Consider the following 15,452-nt stretch of genomic DNA (forward strand, 5'->3'; position numbering starts at 1 on the left):
TATGATTAAATGAAGTTTTATTGATGAATCTGCGATTTATTCGAATTCTGGAAAAATGGGCATGCAATTGAGTTATATACTGATCAAAATTGTGTAGAGAATTCAAAAACATTCAATTTAGACTAGGATATCATGCTATTTGGTGTTGTAAAGCTCATGTTATGCTTAAACGAAGGTTCTTGACAAAACTGATTTGCTCGGTAACATAAAATAAATTCTAAAAGCAATTTAAAATGAGATATTGAATCAATTATTTGCATATCTGTAAAATTCATATGTTGTAGATAACTTTTCATCTAGGCCTTATGTTATATGGATTGGTATAGCTTGAGTAACATGCGTGCGAAAATGATAACCTGTATTCTGTCCAAATCTGCTACGTATGCACCTTTAGCTCTATAAGTTGATTTGTACATAGTTTTAGAACTCGATCTTCTGGATATTTAATCTTTTCATGATATGTGACCAAAGTCTAGTTTATGGAAAACCTTGAAACCTGATACATTATGCACAATAAGGCCATAGTTTTGATAACTACTTATTTGAGCTGAAACAGAAGGTCTGACTTTGTGGAATAAACTGTACCAATTGGCTAAACAAAAATGCCTCATCTTTTGATATGTGGTAATTTGACTTGTCCTAGAACCATGGCCACTGACCTTGCTCTAATTTCATCTTCCTAGCTCCGGTTATGCCCAACAGAATATTGATGCGCAGATTGAAACTGATTTCATGCAACGTGTTTTGTGAATATGGTTATGTGTTCCACGCTAAGACTATAATTTTGAACTCATGAACGATTGTAGGTTAACTAATGATCATTTACATGCCTTAAGTGAAGCTTGATTGTTATATGCTCATACGTGTCTTAGTTGCACACTACTTAACATGCGGTATGACAACAAAGTCGGAAATCAATGAAACTTGATACCGAAACTGAAAATGCATGTTATGAACAAAGTTTGATTATTTGACCAACATTTGACATGAAACTATTGATGTGTTGACTTTGATTGACCACTTTGACCAAGTTTGACTTTTAGTTTGTCTTTTGTTGACTTTTGTTGTCTTGCATGAACTAGTTGACTATGTGTTGACTTCTACTTTGAAACGCGTCGGTCTGAGCAATAGGACAACTTAATCTATGAAACCACTATTGTATAAGACATAAATATTGACCAAGCTAAATACGTATACTTAGGTTGCATTACTCGGCAGTACATGTTATTTCGCTTACATTCGTTCTGAGCTTTTCTAAGGTGAGTCTACAGTCCCACTTTTTACATATTTTCTGGGATGAGAATACACGTTGTTACATTTACATTTTTACAAATGCTTTTATTTTTGACACGAGTATTGTTTTACATATTGAGTTATTGTTCACAAAGCCCCTAGTTTGAATACTTTTATTACCTTCGGGTAAGCACAATTTAGATGGACGGATCCGTTAGGTTAGACAAACCTCACCCTACTATAACTGTGGTGCATTTACTTTGAACTGTATGTACACTCGAACAAGTGTATATATTTTATGAGGTAAATGATAAGTGTAGTGTATACTATACGCAGGTCTTTATGCTAGTATTCAGGTGCTCATGGATTATGTACACTTTACAACAATTGGGTTGTACTTATTGAAATCTCGTGGTCAAATGTAAATAAATTATTTTTCTGAATACTGTTTTACATTACTTAAACTTGTAGATTCACCAACATTATTGTTGACCTGTTTTTGCGTGTTTTATTCTCGAGCCATAAGAGGTATAGCTTCCGCTGTGTGTTTGATGCTTTGGTTTGGCCGTGGAGTCAGCATGATTTAATAAAGACATTTATTATTTTCGCATTTAAACTTTTAAACATGTTTAATACTGTTGACTTAATAGTATTACATATTGGTTATTGACTTATGGTTTTTAAAGTCAACTGTTTTAATAAAATTAAATGTGAATGCCTTTAAAACATCTCATATAGAGGGTGTAACTGCTACTGCGGGACCTATGATTAACATGCCGTCAGGTGGGAATTTGACGGGGTGTTATACTAGACTTTGGCATCGCCGGAGAAGTGTCTCGCCGGCGGCAAGGGCGAAGGTCTTACGCTTTGGGGACCAACGGGGCTGCTTACATTGCTAGGGCTGTTGCGAATGGTTTCATGCGCAGGGTAAGCGGGGGTGAATCCCACATTTGCAGTGTTTGAGGCCAATGGTATTGGTCGAATGGCTTCAGGGGTCTTGAAGGGAGATGCCGATGTGCTGCGAGGAGACGCTGGAGCGCTCCTCGGGGGCGCATTGTCTGAGGTTCCCGCGGAACCTTTGATGACGGGCTTTGATCCTGATGGCGAGGTAGCTCGCACCGATATTGGCTTTGGTAATTCTGGCTTGCTTGTCATTTCGATACATGTCACTGTATTAAACAGAAACAAGCAAGCTATTAGCGGACATATAGAAAAAAGATCAAATCAAAACCTTTTAACTTGTATGTCCCACGGATGGCGCTAAATGATCAAGCATAGAATAAATGTGTCAGGCTCGGTCCATGCTTGACATCAATAAAGGGGGATTTAAGGGTCAATTGAGTTTAACTCTCCGGTTCGGAGTACCGTGGATAACCCCTTACGAGATGAGGAACTCAGCAGGGGTGGTTAAACGTAGACCCACCATCTACGGGTTACCCGGCTATAGATGGCTCACGCTAGGTTGTAGAGTTTCTGTTCATAGAACATTACCTGCAGATCAAGGATAAGTCTAGTGATACGCTATGAGTCCGGTAGCTCAGGTTGAGTCGCGCCGTTAGAGGGGCGCTATTGTTCAAGATGCTAAAAATAGTATATGTGCGAAGGTTGAATGAATGTTCAGCCTCTTTGCTGTGGATTGAGTCATTTATTTATAGGGAAAACATTTTTGTCTTCTATTGCCACATAATATAGTTAAAAGGGGTCGTGGCCTGCCAAAGTACCTCCTTGTGTGAGCTGACCCGACAAAAGTAAAAGGTGTTTTGTCGGACCTGATTCTTGTCTGCCATGTGTACTTCTGCCAGCTACAGCGTCGCCTGACATGTACACGTACCTTTAGCGCTAGAACAGGATTCACGCTAGGTTCGCAACCGAGCGCCTGTTCCTTTTAGCGCGCAATATACGTAGCTCATATGGTGATGTTGTTTGATGCGCTACACGAGCTAATCGGGTATGTGTATCATTAGATTTCATTTGCATTAATAAATAACTAACTTTACTTGTGGATAAATAATTCCATATGTAGAGATAATTTACAACAAATTAATTCATTTAAATATTATTGCATGCATTATTGAAGAAATCAAATTACTCTATGTCAGTACATGTCACTCTAATATCCGTGCATTAATTAAATGGATTAACATTAATGTTTCAACATTCAATTCATAATTTGAGAATTGAAAACGTGACCATGATTTCGTACATATGAATATGGAAATTAAATTGACCATAACTGTAAGATGCTGATTTTGTGATTTCGACATAGTCACATATGACTATTACATGGTTGAAATTATATGAAGACAAACACAAATAATTGGTTTCATGAATAATTCGGATATACAGAGTAAATCTTTGACAAACGTTGTAACTTTAAACGGTTAAAAGCTAAACTATTGGTCCAACATAAGGTTAAAAACGTTTGACTTTTTAAATTGCCGCTTCAAGATATTTTTACAATTAAATTGTTGATGATCACAACTTTATACTCTTATACATCAACAAAATGTAAAATGTCAAAACTATTTTTTATCTTAATATTTTGTACAGTAATTTTGTACGATGATTTATTTATGAAAGAATGCATTGGTTGCAAGAATGAATAAAAGAATTGATCAATTTATTGTTCATTTGATCTTAATTTCATTTTTGTTAACTTGAATGGTGGTCAATTCATTTAATAATAACTTTTATGTTAGTTTGAATAACCGGTCTAACGAATGGTTATTTAAGTTAATGTATAAGTTTAAGTGATACTATACTACATAACTGTTAAGTTATTATTCATTGAATCCAATGACTATTTGTATAATAACTTAAACAATGTAATTAATAATAAGTATAAGACGTATATGTGTTACATTTCTGCCCAAAAGTGATATGTAATATGCATCCACGCTTAGTTCTGTTAGAGATGTATGACGCTTCAATTGTCAACTAAACCAATGTGAGGTTGACAGTTGGGTACAACATCTTATATGCGTATTATTTTGGTGTTCATGACAGACTTTATGTTTTACTAATATGCTTGACTTTACTTATTTATATCCCATTAATTTGATTAGCTATATTTGAGCATACATTAAGATCAATCTATGTCAGCATCTACCTTAATGCAAGTACGGGTTACGTATCCGAAATTGAACCTTTAAATGGTACTAATTTATCAACATGGAGAGATCAAGTGAAACTTAGTCTTGGAGTAATGGAACTCGATCATGCGCTTCATACTGATCATCCTGTTGCGTTTCCTTATACTAGTACATCAGAGCATAAACGTGCTTATGAACAGTGGGAGTGTTCTAACCGTATGTCTCTCATGCATGATAATTATGAACTCCATATCCAACTCATGATTTCGAGAATGCAAATGAATAATTAAACTTCATAAAGTAATAATCTAAAGGGATTTCAAAAATCCATGAATGCACTTTGATTCTCAGAATGTTGACTACCAAGTATGACTGGTTTATTGGTTTATGTGAGCACATTATGATGATGAGCGATATGGCAAATAAACTGAAATGCATTGTCATGAAAATTGACGAAGGTTTCTTAGTTCATTTTCATTATGAAATTGTCCCTATGAAATTTTGATTGTTCTTTAAAGATCAATTATAATACGCAAAGGGTAAAGTGAAAAATGAAAGAACTGATTGTCATGTGTGTGCAAGGGGAAGAACGCCTCAAATTTGAAATAACTTGATGTCGCTCATATTGCTTTCACAAACCCAATAAGAGAACGAGCTCATTGAAGAGCAAAGGTTTAAGTGGAGATAATTATATTCCAAATAAAGTCCAGAAATTGGGTGCAAGTACTAGCTCATTACAAGGCGGTCCAAAATATAACTTTTGTCATAAGAAAACGTATTCAATGGACTGCCCATAATTTAAGGAATGGCTAGCAATAAAAGATATATTTGAATCTTTCAATTGATGTTCCTATTAATTCATGGTGTATTAACTATTAGTCAATGATACACATTGCTAATTCTTTATTGGGATTCCATACAATGCGTACACTAAAAAGAAACTAACGGTTAAAGTCGAGAATTGAGTTGATTTGAACGTAGAAGTTGTTAACCTTTTTCATTAATATTTGAAGGTGGCTTTCGTTTAAATGATTATGAAACTCTGTACGTACTCATAATGACCCTAACTTAATATATGTATCTAAACTGAATACGGATGACTTTGTATTTACGTTTGGATACAATAAAGTATATATATTAGTTTAAAGGTTTCTAGTGTTGTTGGAAATGGTTGTCTTGAGGGAAACCTCTTCAAGTTATGTTTAGATGATCATTTTTCGGAATCTCTATTTTCATTCAATGGTAATGAGAATGTAATTCGAAATAAGTGAAAATGAGATATAGAAACCTCATCAATGTTGTGGCACCAACGTTTATGCCACATTTCACGAGACATAATGACTAGACTTGTGTAAGAGGAATTTCTACCCCATCTTATTTTCTCATATTTTGAACAATGTGTAGAATGCATATAGGCCCAAATGACCAAAGGAAATAAGAAATGTGCCATGTGAAGCACCGGATTATTAACATTATGTGGATGTTTTCCCTTGAGCATTGGTGGTCATAAATCATTCATTACTTACATTGAAAATTTTACTACACCATATGAAATAAGGACATGAAGAAAACCCAATTTATAATATTTACGGGTTTAGGTGATGTCTAGCCGAAATAAAGCTATATAATCCTAAACACGAAAATTGAACTTAAAAAAACCCATTAGTTTCTCCTTCATTGAGTACCCATAATAATATAAGGGTTACGTATCTATTGCCCGTGTAACAATACCGGAATTGTCGTGGCAACCCATGCAGAGCTTCTTGAAAATGCTAACAGTGGGAGCGGTTCATGTAGAAGAATTGAGATTCAAGAGGCTCGAGATGAGACACAAATAATTCATGTGCCTATCCCGATTAATACGCCACTTGACACCTCGAATTAATTCTCATGATCATCCGATTAATGTCAAGGAAAATGAACCGAACCCGGTGACTAATGTTGAACAAAACGAAACTCAACAACAGTTGCGCATGTCACAACGACAAAGGCAACCCATGAATTATGGTGATTATTATATCTGTTTAAATGAGGTTGATTTTGACTTAGGGAAATTCAATTACCCAAAATCATTTGAGAATGCCATTATTTATGACCAATCAGCTCATTGGGGGGAAGCAATGAAAGATGAGTTGAACTCAATGAGCAAAAGTGACGTTTGAGAACTTGTTAAATTACTAAGCGGAATTATTGATTGAAACTCGTTTTGTTGTAAAAGGGTATACTCAAAATGATGGTATTGATTATAAAAAAACATTTTCTCTAGTGTTGAGAAAAGACTCCCTGAGGATCGTTAAGGCCCTAGTAGCTCATTCTGACTTAGAGTTACACCAAATGGACATCAAAAGATTTCTTAACGGAGATTAACATGAAGACGTGTTCATGGCCCAACCACAAGGTTTTAAATTTAAAAGTCATGAACGTTTAGTTTGTAAACTCAAGAAATGTATTTATGGGCTTAAGAATGTATCTCGTTAAGGGTATTCAAAATTGATGAAGTGATGAAGAAACACAACTGCATTAGAAATCAGGTAGATCACTGAGTGTACCTTAAAATGAGTGGGAGCAATTTTACATTACTTGTGCCTTAGGTTGATGATATCCTTTTTTTTACGGCCAAAGAATAATTAAAAAAAAAAAGAAAAAACGCTCCCTAGCAAGGCGCTAAGAGAGAATTACAACGGAATAGCAAGCCACGAGTTCCAATTGGACACTAGATGGCCCCTATTTTTAATCCAACGAAAACACAATAATCTAATTAAATCAAAAAGACTATTCCTATTACAAAAAACATCGTTGAAAACGACACCATTCCGATAGCGCCACATCGCCCACAGGAGTGTAACCATATAAGCAATGACTCGTTTCTTCTGAATATTAGATAAATGAACTCCTTCGATCCATACAATGAACGTGTCCCATGAAGAGAAATTCGGCATAGCACAATTCAACCACATCCGTAGCCTACGCCAAAGATCTAAAGCCAAAGTACACCCGAAAAATAAATGGTCACGAGTTTCCACCTCGTTGTTGCAAACCGGGCATACAATCGAATGAATGTCGATACCTTTAGCTGAGATGAGCCACCGAACCGGCAATGAATCGAGTCTAAATCTCCACAGAAACACATTAACTTTTCTTGGCACAAACTTAAACCAACACGTTTTCGTTGTAGTAGAAGGAAGTATTTTCCGATCCATGTAATCTCGGATTTGTTCACTGTGAACATACCATCTGAAGCCAAGGGTGAAGTCCACTGGTCCACACGATTAGACAAATGAACATCTCAGATGTCATTGAGAAGATTCGTGACCAATTGATCGTTCCGACTACCAATGACTTCCCTCGACCATGTCCAACGCCACTCGTCATTTCTCAATTTATCGGCAACGGTATCATTCTTATTGACATCTAAGTGATACAACCGATTGTAACGTGTAGCAAGAGTCTCGTTGCCGCACCATTTATCATGCCAGAAACTAATAGAATTACCGTTTCCCACTTCTAATCAAAAAAGATCCGTCGATAAGTTGTCGTTGCTGCAGTGTTTAGCACACGAGGAAACAATGTTCGACCATATACTAGAACAGCTTGTAGCAACCTGATCGAAGTTCGAACCATGTATGGATTTAATGATAGTGACCCAAAGTTCGTCATTCTTAGTCAAGTATCGCCATTTCCATTTAAGAATTAAAGCAACATTAAACCCTTTTAAACTCCCTATACTTAAACCCCCGTGATCCAAAGGAGCAAGCACTTTGCCCCATTTCACCCATGCCATCTTTTTGGTCGACTCACTACCGCCCCAAAAAAATCTAGCACGAATCGATTCAAGATTTTTTAGAACTTTTTCCCGACATTTGAACAATGATAGAAAATAGATGCCAATACTACCCATAACCGATTTAACTAACGTAAGTCTACCTCTGGAGGAGATTAAACAAGCTTTCCAAGAAGATAATTTAGTACGATACTTATTAATTAGGGGCTCCCAATTCGCGATCAAGTTCATGTTCGAACCTATAGGCACGCCTAAATAATTTGTGGGAAACGTACCAGCCCTTGTACCACAAGCGAAAGCTATCGAATTGACTTCATCCTCATCGACTCCAATGCCAAATACATGAGACTTAGAAACATTGATTCGAAGACCCGAAACAAGATAAAATATTTCCAAAATTATGAGGATTCGATTTAGCTAATGTATGTCCCAATCAGAAATAATTATGACATCATCGGCGTATAAAAATGTGAAAGGTGTATGTTATCTTTACCGACATTTCTCCCACGAATAAGATTACATTGAGTAGCACGATGTAAGGCAAGATGTAAACCCTCCATGACAATAATGAACAAAAAGTGACTTAGAGGATCACCTTAGCGAAGACCCCTTTTAATCTCGAATTCACTTGTCGGGCTCCCATTAACGAGAACAGAAGTTTTGGCCGATTTAAGACAACCCATGATCCAATCGCACCAAGTATTGACAAAACCTAAAGATTTAAGCATAAAAATTAGGTAGTCCCAGTTTACCGAATCATAAGCTTTCTCAAAGTCTACTTTAAACAGAAGCATTCTTCTATTCGTCTTTTTATACCAATCGACAATCTCAGACAACATAAGAGGCCCATCAAGAATCTGGCGACCTGAAATAAAAGCAGACTGAACAGGGCTGATTAATTTGTCAATTACATGTAATAAGCGATTTGTCAAAATCTTCGTAACAATTTTGTAGAAAAACCCGACTAGAGAGATCGGGCGAAAATCAGTAATAAGGACCGGGTTGTGCACTTTTGGAATAAGTGAGAAAAAAGCAGATTTCGCCCCGATAGGTAAAACGCATGTCGTGAAAAAAAGGCGAATATCTTTACATAAATCGAACTGCAAAATCTCCCAAAAGTGTTTAATGAAACGAAATGAAATAACGTCGGGACCCGACGCCTTTGAACTACCACAATCCCATACCGCTCTTTTAATTTCTGTATCGTCCACCGAACGTTCTAAATAAGAAGATTCCTCCAGATTAAGTTTATAATGTGGGTCGACATTAACGAATTCAGCCCCTGAGTTTTGACAGTCGAATTTGTCTTTGTAAAAATCATGGCAAAGGTCCTTGATCATATTCGGGTCGACAATCCACGAACCGTCCACCATCAAGCCTTGGATGTGTTGCGTACTACGTTTATGTTTCAACGAACAGTGGAAAAACTTGGAATTCTCGTCTCCCTCAATGTCCCACTTAATCCTCGATTTCTGAATAGCGTCAAATGACATTAATTTGATTAAGTCATCACGTTCAGCACTTAAGAAATTTCTGTTATTGATCAAATTGTCATCCGTTTGCCCTGCATCAATAACAACATCAATTTCGTTAATATTTTTTATAACGTCCGATAATCGAGTAGCCTCGGATGACCGAGACGAATGAATCTAGGTCTTCAGCCTAGCCTTTAAGTTACGTAGCTTTGCCACACAATCTCTGTTATCGGTTCTACTTATATTATCCCAGTTAGATCGAACAAAAGAATCAAAATCGGGCCTTAGAAACCATGACTCGAAAATCTTGACGTATGATGGACCGAAATTGACTTTATCTTTGAACAACATTAACAGTACCTTTCAAGTCATCTACAACATTCAAAATATTATTAGAAACGAAAAATCTGTCAAGCTTGCTAAGCTTATTACCCGCCTTGTTTCGCCAAGTGTATTGCAACCCGCTGAGAGGAATTTCATATAACATGTTTCCTTCAATAAAATCATTGAAAGTCTGAGCATCATTGGGACAAAACTCGGTACCACATTGCTCCTCTCGTGTTCGAACCGCATTCCAATCGCCCATGAAAATATAGTCGCCCGGGTGCGTAGACATAAAAGTTGAAAGTTTATTCCACAACACCACCTTTTCCGTGACCGGTTGTGGAGCATAGACATTCACCATATGAACCTCCAAATCGTCCTTTAACCATTTTCCTTTAACGATAACAAAGTTTTCGTCACACCACATGTTACTTTTAACAAAAGAACAAGGGTCCCACATAGAAATGATGCCTCCCGAAAAACCCCGAGACAATGACACAGAATAGTCAAAGTTAGGGTTACCCCATAACGATCTCAAATCAAACATCTTTAGACGAGACATCTTTGATTCTTGGATTCCCAAGAATTGAATTTTCCACGAAACACACGTATCATTTATCCATTGTCTTTTCGCATGAACTTTCGACCCGCAACTATTAATGGATAAGATCTTCATTGGAAACACTTTGGAATATCGACGTGATTCTTAAGGTTGGTGCACACTTTAATATTGTAACCAAGAAGTTCTCGTATCCCAAAAATATCTTCGCTTTTATCTTGTGATTTGAAGACGCCCGAAACTTTTAAATCATCCAAGGTGTAAGGCGTATGGCAGTTCACTGAGTGGCCTGAGATTAACTGTTTACCTCTTTCGATCTGTTCGTTAGTAAAACCTGGTGGACATGATCTACTGGTACTGACCGTATCTCCATGTGGTTCTACTCCTTTACCATTCTTGCTGGTAACAGCATCAATAGTAACCTCAAAAACTGGTTCTTTTGAATTGCAGTTTACCGACTCCTATTGTTTTTCAGACTTAGCCTGTTTAGATTCACTTGGATTAATTTGTATCCCTTCAAATTCCTGTAAAGGGTCTGTATCTGACCTGGTTTCATATAATTGAGAAGAATCAGATTCATTACTTTGTACCTCTTCAGCCTCTGATGCAACATCTTCGTTACTCACCGGTGATATGGTTGAGTCAATGTCAAATAACCATGTACCAATCTCTTGAGCAAACACCTTCACTTCTTTTCCATTTATACCAACAATAGCAGAAGTGGAGATTGGTATTTTGGAATGAGTTGCAATGCAAACACGACCAATGGACAGAGGTACCTTAGTATTGACTTCGAAAAACAGGAAACGACCAAATAATGATGCTATTTTCTTGGTGGCAATGGTACCCCAAGCACAAGTTGAAAGTTCGAATACTTCTAACCAAAGTATTCGTTCATCCACAATGAAATCATCCGTGGCCTGTCTGACACACGAGAAAAGTGACATGAGATCATCATTAGCTTTAAAAGCCGCACATGCAACACTAGAATGGAAGTGTATCCAAATCCAGTAACCACCTAGGTATTGAATCTTGAAATCTTTGAAACCTGCTGCATAGCATAACCTGTAAACAGTATATAACAATCCCATATCTTTGACCTTAGCCATTATAACTTGATCATCATTAACCTTGATCAAATCAGCATCATCTAGTATTATTTTCTTCGGTACTGGCATGGTCCCCGATACTTTGGACGCATAGGAAGATTCACCTACGTTATTCTCAACCTTCTGTTGTTCTACCTCAACAGTCTTTGATGTAACCGGGATTACAGGTGGTTGTTTGGGTGGTACTTCCGTTTTGGTCGAATGATTATGTTTTTCACTCTTAGGAACATTATTATCGAACTTTGAAGCTTCAACAAAGAGATGGTAATTACCCATCCAAACATCGGCCATACGATTTTCCATTGCGAGAACATTCTTAACCCCCAAGAATCGAATGAAGGCAAACCTTTTTCCTAAGCATGACCTTTTCTTAGCTATGTAAACATCGGCCAGACACCCATACCCATCGAAGACCTTCCTTAACGATGACGTATCAGCAAAATCATGTTGATTATATCCTTTTAACAAGTAATAATGTTGATTTGTTGCATGAGTCAAAATGTTTTCTATCTAGAAGCTTTGAAACGAAAGATCTCAGTGAAGTTTCGTATGTTAAATTGAAATTCACCAAGATTGAGCCAGTGAGATATCAGCATAATCTCAGAAGGCATAAATTGAACATGTACCCAGTAGGTTGAATATGCAACATTTCTCCCCACGGTCACTCCTATGGTTAAGGGTTGATAATTCTGAGTGATAACGCCTCATTTATACATATTGTTCTTAGCGTTATCGGTTCTCGTCATTATTATTTCTAACACTTTTGAGTTTGTAAGAGCTTAAAATAAAGATTTATGGTCAAGAGTGGTTAATGAACTTAACTGAAAAATTTGTACGAGTTCAACGTTTACCGAGATCGAATTGGAGCAAAACGACATGTGAAAAGATAATAAAAAAAATGATTTCTGCTGAAAGGGATTCTTGGTCGTGAATTTGAAATTTCTTATCGCGAAAATGGAGTCAGAAGGTAGTAACTTTTGGTTTATTAAGAGTCGCGATCGCGACTATATTACATATGGTCGCGAGAAAATGGTTAAACAAAAAGTGGGCTGGTGGTGATTTATAAAGAGTGTAGCTAAATTGACTTGGGCCCCACATTAATTTTTTGCTAGCAGACATATCACAAGAAATAGGGAGCAAGCAACTTGGGTTATTATATATATTATCATCTTAAAAATATACTCCATACACATACAATTTTAGATTAGGTTTATTATTATTTTGGGTTTGTTGTGGGGGCCGCTGGCAAGACGTTGATTACCTCTTGCTTTTGTTCGACATTATCCTTATGTACTAAACAACACCCAGATTTATGTCGTTGGATGTAATAAAACCTCCAAAACTACATTATTGTCTCCTCTTTAAAACACGCTCCAACATTTACAACAAAAGAGGAGGATTCCATATTATTTTATTAGACAATTTGGAGACTTGTCTACAAGCTTTAGGTTTTTTGCTTTACACTTGAATTTTATGATTCAACATTAAAGATTCGGTAATTCTTATATTCATTTTTTGTTTTGATTACAATGATTAATTTTTGGTTATTGATTATTTGTGCTGATTATTTGATTCATATGTCTAGCTAAATCTCTTGTGTTCACTTAGATGATTGAATCTAGGAGAATGATTGCTAATCTTTTGTTGATTGATGTAACGAGAGTTAATAGATTAATTAACTTGTCTAGGTTATTGAGAGATAATTAGATTGGTTGAAATTACATGCGGGACACCAGTGTAATTAGACTAGTAATTAACTCATCAATTTATTAAGAAGGGTTACGGTACAGAGACAATAAGGATCGATATATTTTTATTGAATGAATATTATGAGGAATACATGCCACAATATACAGCCAAGACTACAAAACCTAATGAGCTGGTAAACATCATGGGCCCTTATAAAATGGGCTAGCATACATAAATGATAGGCTAACATATGTAAATAACATATGCGTCTAACATCCCCCCGCAGTTGTAGTGGGAGCTAGGAGAACGCTCAAACTGGATCGAAACTCATCAAAAAGTGTAGTAGGTAGGCCTTTAGTGAAGATGTCTGCAAACTGATATCGAGAAGGAACGTGAAGGACCCGAACATGACCCTTAAGAACAATATCGCGGACAAAATGGATGTCAATCTCAATGTGTTTGGTACGATGGTGTTGCACCGGGTTTCCAGACATGTACACAGCACTAACGTTGTCACAGTAGACAAGAGTAGCAGATCAAAGTGGGCAATGGAGTTCACGTAGAAGATTACGAATTCAACAAGTCTCTGCAACGGCATTTGCAACGCCTCAGTATTCAGCTTCGACACTGGAGCGTGACTGAGTATGTTGCCGTTTAGAAGAACAAGATAGTAGATTATTACCCAAAAATACACAGTGTCCAGATGTAGAGCGGCGAGTAGAGGGACAACCAGCCCAGTCAGCATCAGAATAAGCAACCAATGAGCAAGTGCTAGATGAAAATAGTTGTAGACCAAGATCAAGAGTGCCCTGGACATAGCGAATGATCCTTCGAAGAGTAGCCATGTGAGGCTCTCGAGGATCATGCATAAACAAACAGATCTGCTGGACAGCATAAGAGATATCATGCCTGGTAAAAGTGAGATATTGTAGAGCACCGGCAAGGCTGCGATATAAAGTGGGATCCTTAACTGGGGAACCAGCAGTGGTTAGTTTGGTGCCAATACTGATCGGTATGCGACTAGAATTACAACCAACCATGTCTGCACGCTCAATGATCTCAGATGCGTACTTCTTTTGAGAGAGAAACATACCAGAAGGAGTACAAGTGACAGAAATGCCAAGAAAATAATTTAACGGACAAAGATCAGTCATGGAGAACTCCTGATGTAAAGAGGTGATAACCCTATGAAGAAAGGCTGTAGACGAGGCAGTCAAGATGATGTCGTCCACATATAATAACAAATAGGCTGTGTCCGTGCCGTGCTTGTAGATGAATAAAGATGTGTCACATCTACTGTGTTGGAATCCAATACGCTGAGCATACTCGGCAAATCGCTGAAACAGTACTCTAGGAGCTTGCTTCAGTCCGTATATAGATTTCTGCAGAAGGCAAACATGATCAGGACGAGTAAGGTCACGAAAACCGGGGGGCTGATGCATGTAGACAGTCTCAGAGAGAGTACCGTGGAGAAACACATTCTTGACATCTAGCTGATGAATAGGCCAGTGTCGAGATGCAGCAAGACTGAGTACAGTCCTAATAGTGGCCGGTTTTAAAACAGGGCTGAAAGTCTCATCACAATCAATACCAACCTGTTGACTTTGACCGTTAGCGACAAGTCGAGCCTTATACCTGCTTAGTGTACCATCTGCATTAAACTTGTGCTTAAATAAACACATGGAGTGAACTATGTTCATATCCGTGGGGCGGGGCACAAGAGTCCATGTACCATTTTTAATTAAAGCATTATATTCTTCAGTCATAGCGTTATGCCAGTTGGGATCGTTAAAGGCGTTGGAATATGACTTTGGTGTAGGAGAGGGTGTGGAGACGTGGAGGTTAAGAGGTTGAACATGTTTGGTGGTGCCAAGGCGGTGTCGAGTGACCATAGGGTAAGTGTAGGTCGTGTTTTGAGGTGGTGGAGGTGGTGAGTTTAACACCCTGTCAAAAATCCCTTTAACGGAATGTTAACGCTGGTCCCAGTGCTTGGCTTGACTTCTATGTGACAGCAATATTCTACAGCGGAAGCAATTAATACCTGAGAATAAAACACGCAAAACGGGTCAACAATAATGTTGGTGAATCTACAGGTTTAAAGTTATGTAACAGTATCTGAAAAACAGTTATCAGAAAAATAGTTTAAATTCCCTTGACCACGAGATTTTACAAGTACAACATCAAGTTGCA

At 37.4% G+C, this 15,452-nt stretch overlaps 2 protein-coding genes across 2 annotated transcripts; both read right to left on the bottom strand.

Moving 5' to 3' along the window:
- Positions 1 to 7,000: 7,000 nt before the first annotated feature.
- Positions 7,001 to 7,697, bottom strand: LOC139841300 (uncharacterized). The gene is made up of 2 exons (XM_071831525.1): positions 7,557 to 7,697; positions 7,001 to 7,474 (listed from the first exon to the last, which is right to left on the bottom strand). The coding sequence occupies exons 1-2, from the start codon at positions 7,695 to 7,697 to the stop codon at positions 7,001 to 7,003; spliced, it is 615 nt and encodes a 204-aa protein (XP_071687626.1).
- Positions 7,698 to 13,870: 6,173 nt separating this feature from the next.
- LOC139841301 (uncharacterized mitochondrial protein AtMg00810-like) lies at positions 13,871 to 14,997 on the bottom strand. The gene is made up of 2 exons (XM_071831526.1): positions 14,981 to 14,997; positions 13,871 to 14,897 (listed from the first exon to the last, which is right to left on the bottom strand). Exons 1-2 carry the CDS (start codon positions 14,995 to 14,997, stop codon positions 13,871 to 13,873), a joined length of 1,044 nt encoding a protein of 347 aa, XP_071687627.1.
- Between the last annotated feature and the right edge of the window lie 455 nt (positions 14,998 to 15,452).

Source organism: Rutidosis leptorrhynchoides, chromosome 4 (assembly GCF_046630445.1).
Source record: "Rutidosis leptorrhynchoides isolate AG116_Rl617_1_P2 chromosome 4, CSIRO_AGI_Rlap_v1, whole genome shotgun sequence".
Taxonomy (NCBI): domain Eukaryota; kingdom Viridiplantae; phylum Streptophyta; class Magnoliopsida; order Asterales; family Asteraceae; genus Rutidosis; species Rutidosis leptorrhynchoides.

Coding starts and splice junctions, on each gene's coding strand:
- LOC139841300 (XM_071831525.1), bottom strand. CDS start 7,697: ATGACGAGTGGCGTTGGACATGGTCGAGGGAAGTCATTGGTAGTCGGA. Junction 7,475..7,556: donor TTCACCCTTGGCTTCAGATG/GTATGTTCACAG, acceptor TGTTGGTTTAAG/TTTGTGCCAAGAAAAGTTAA.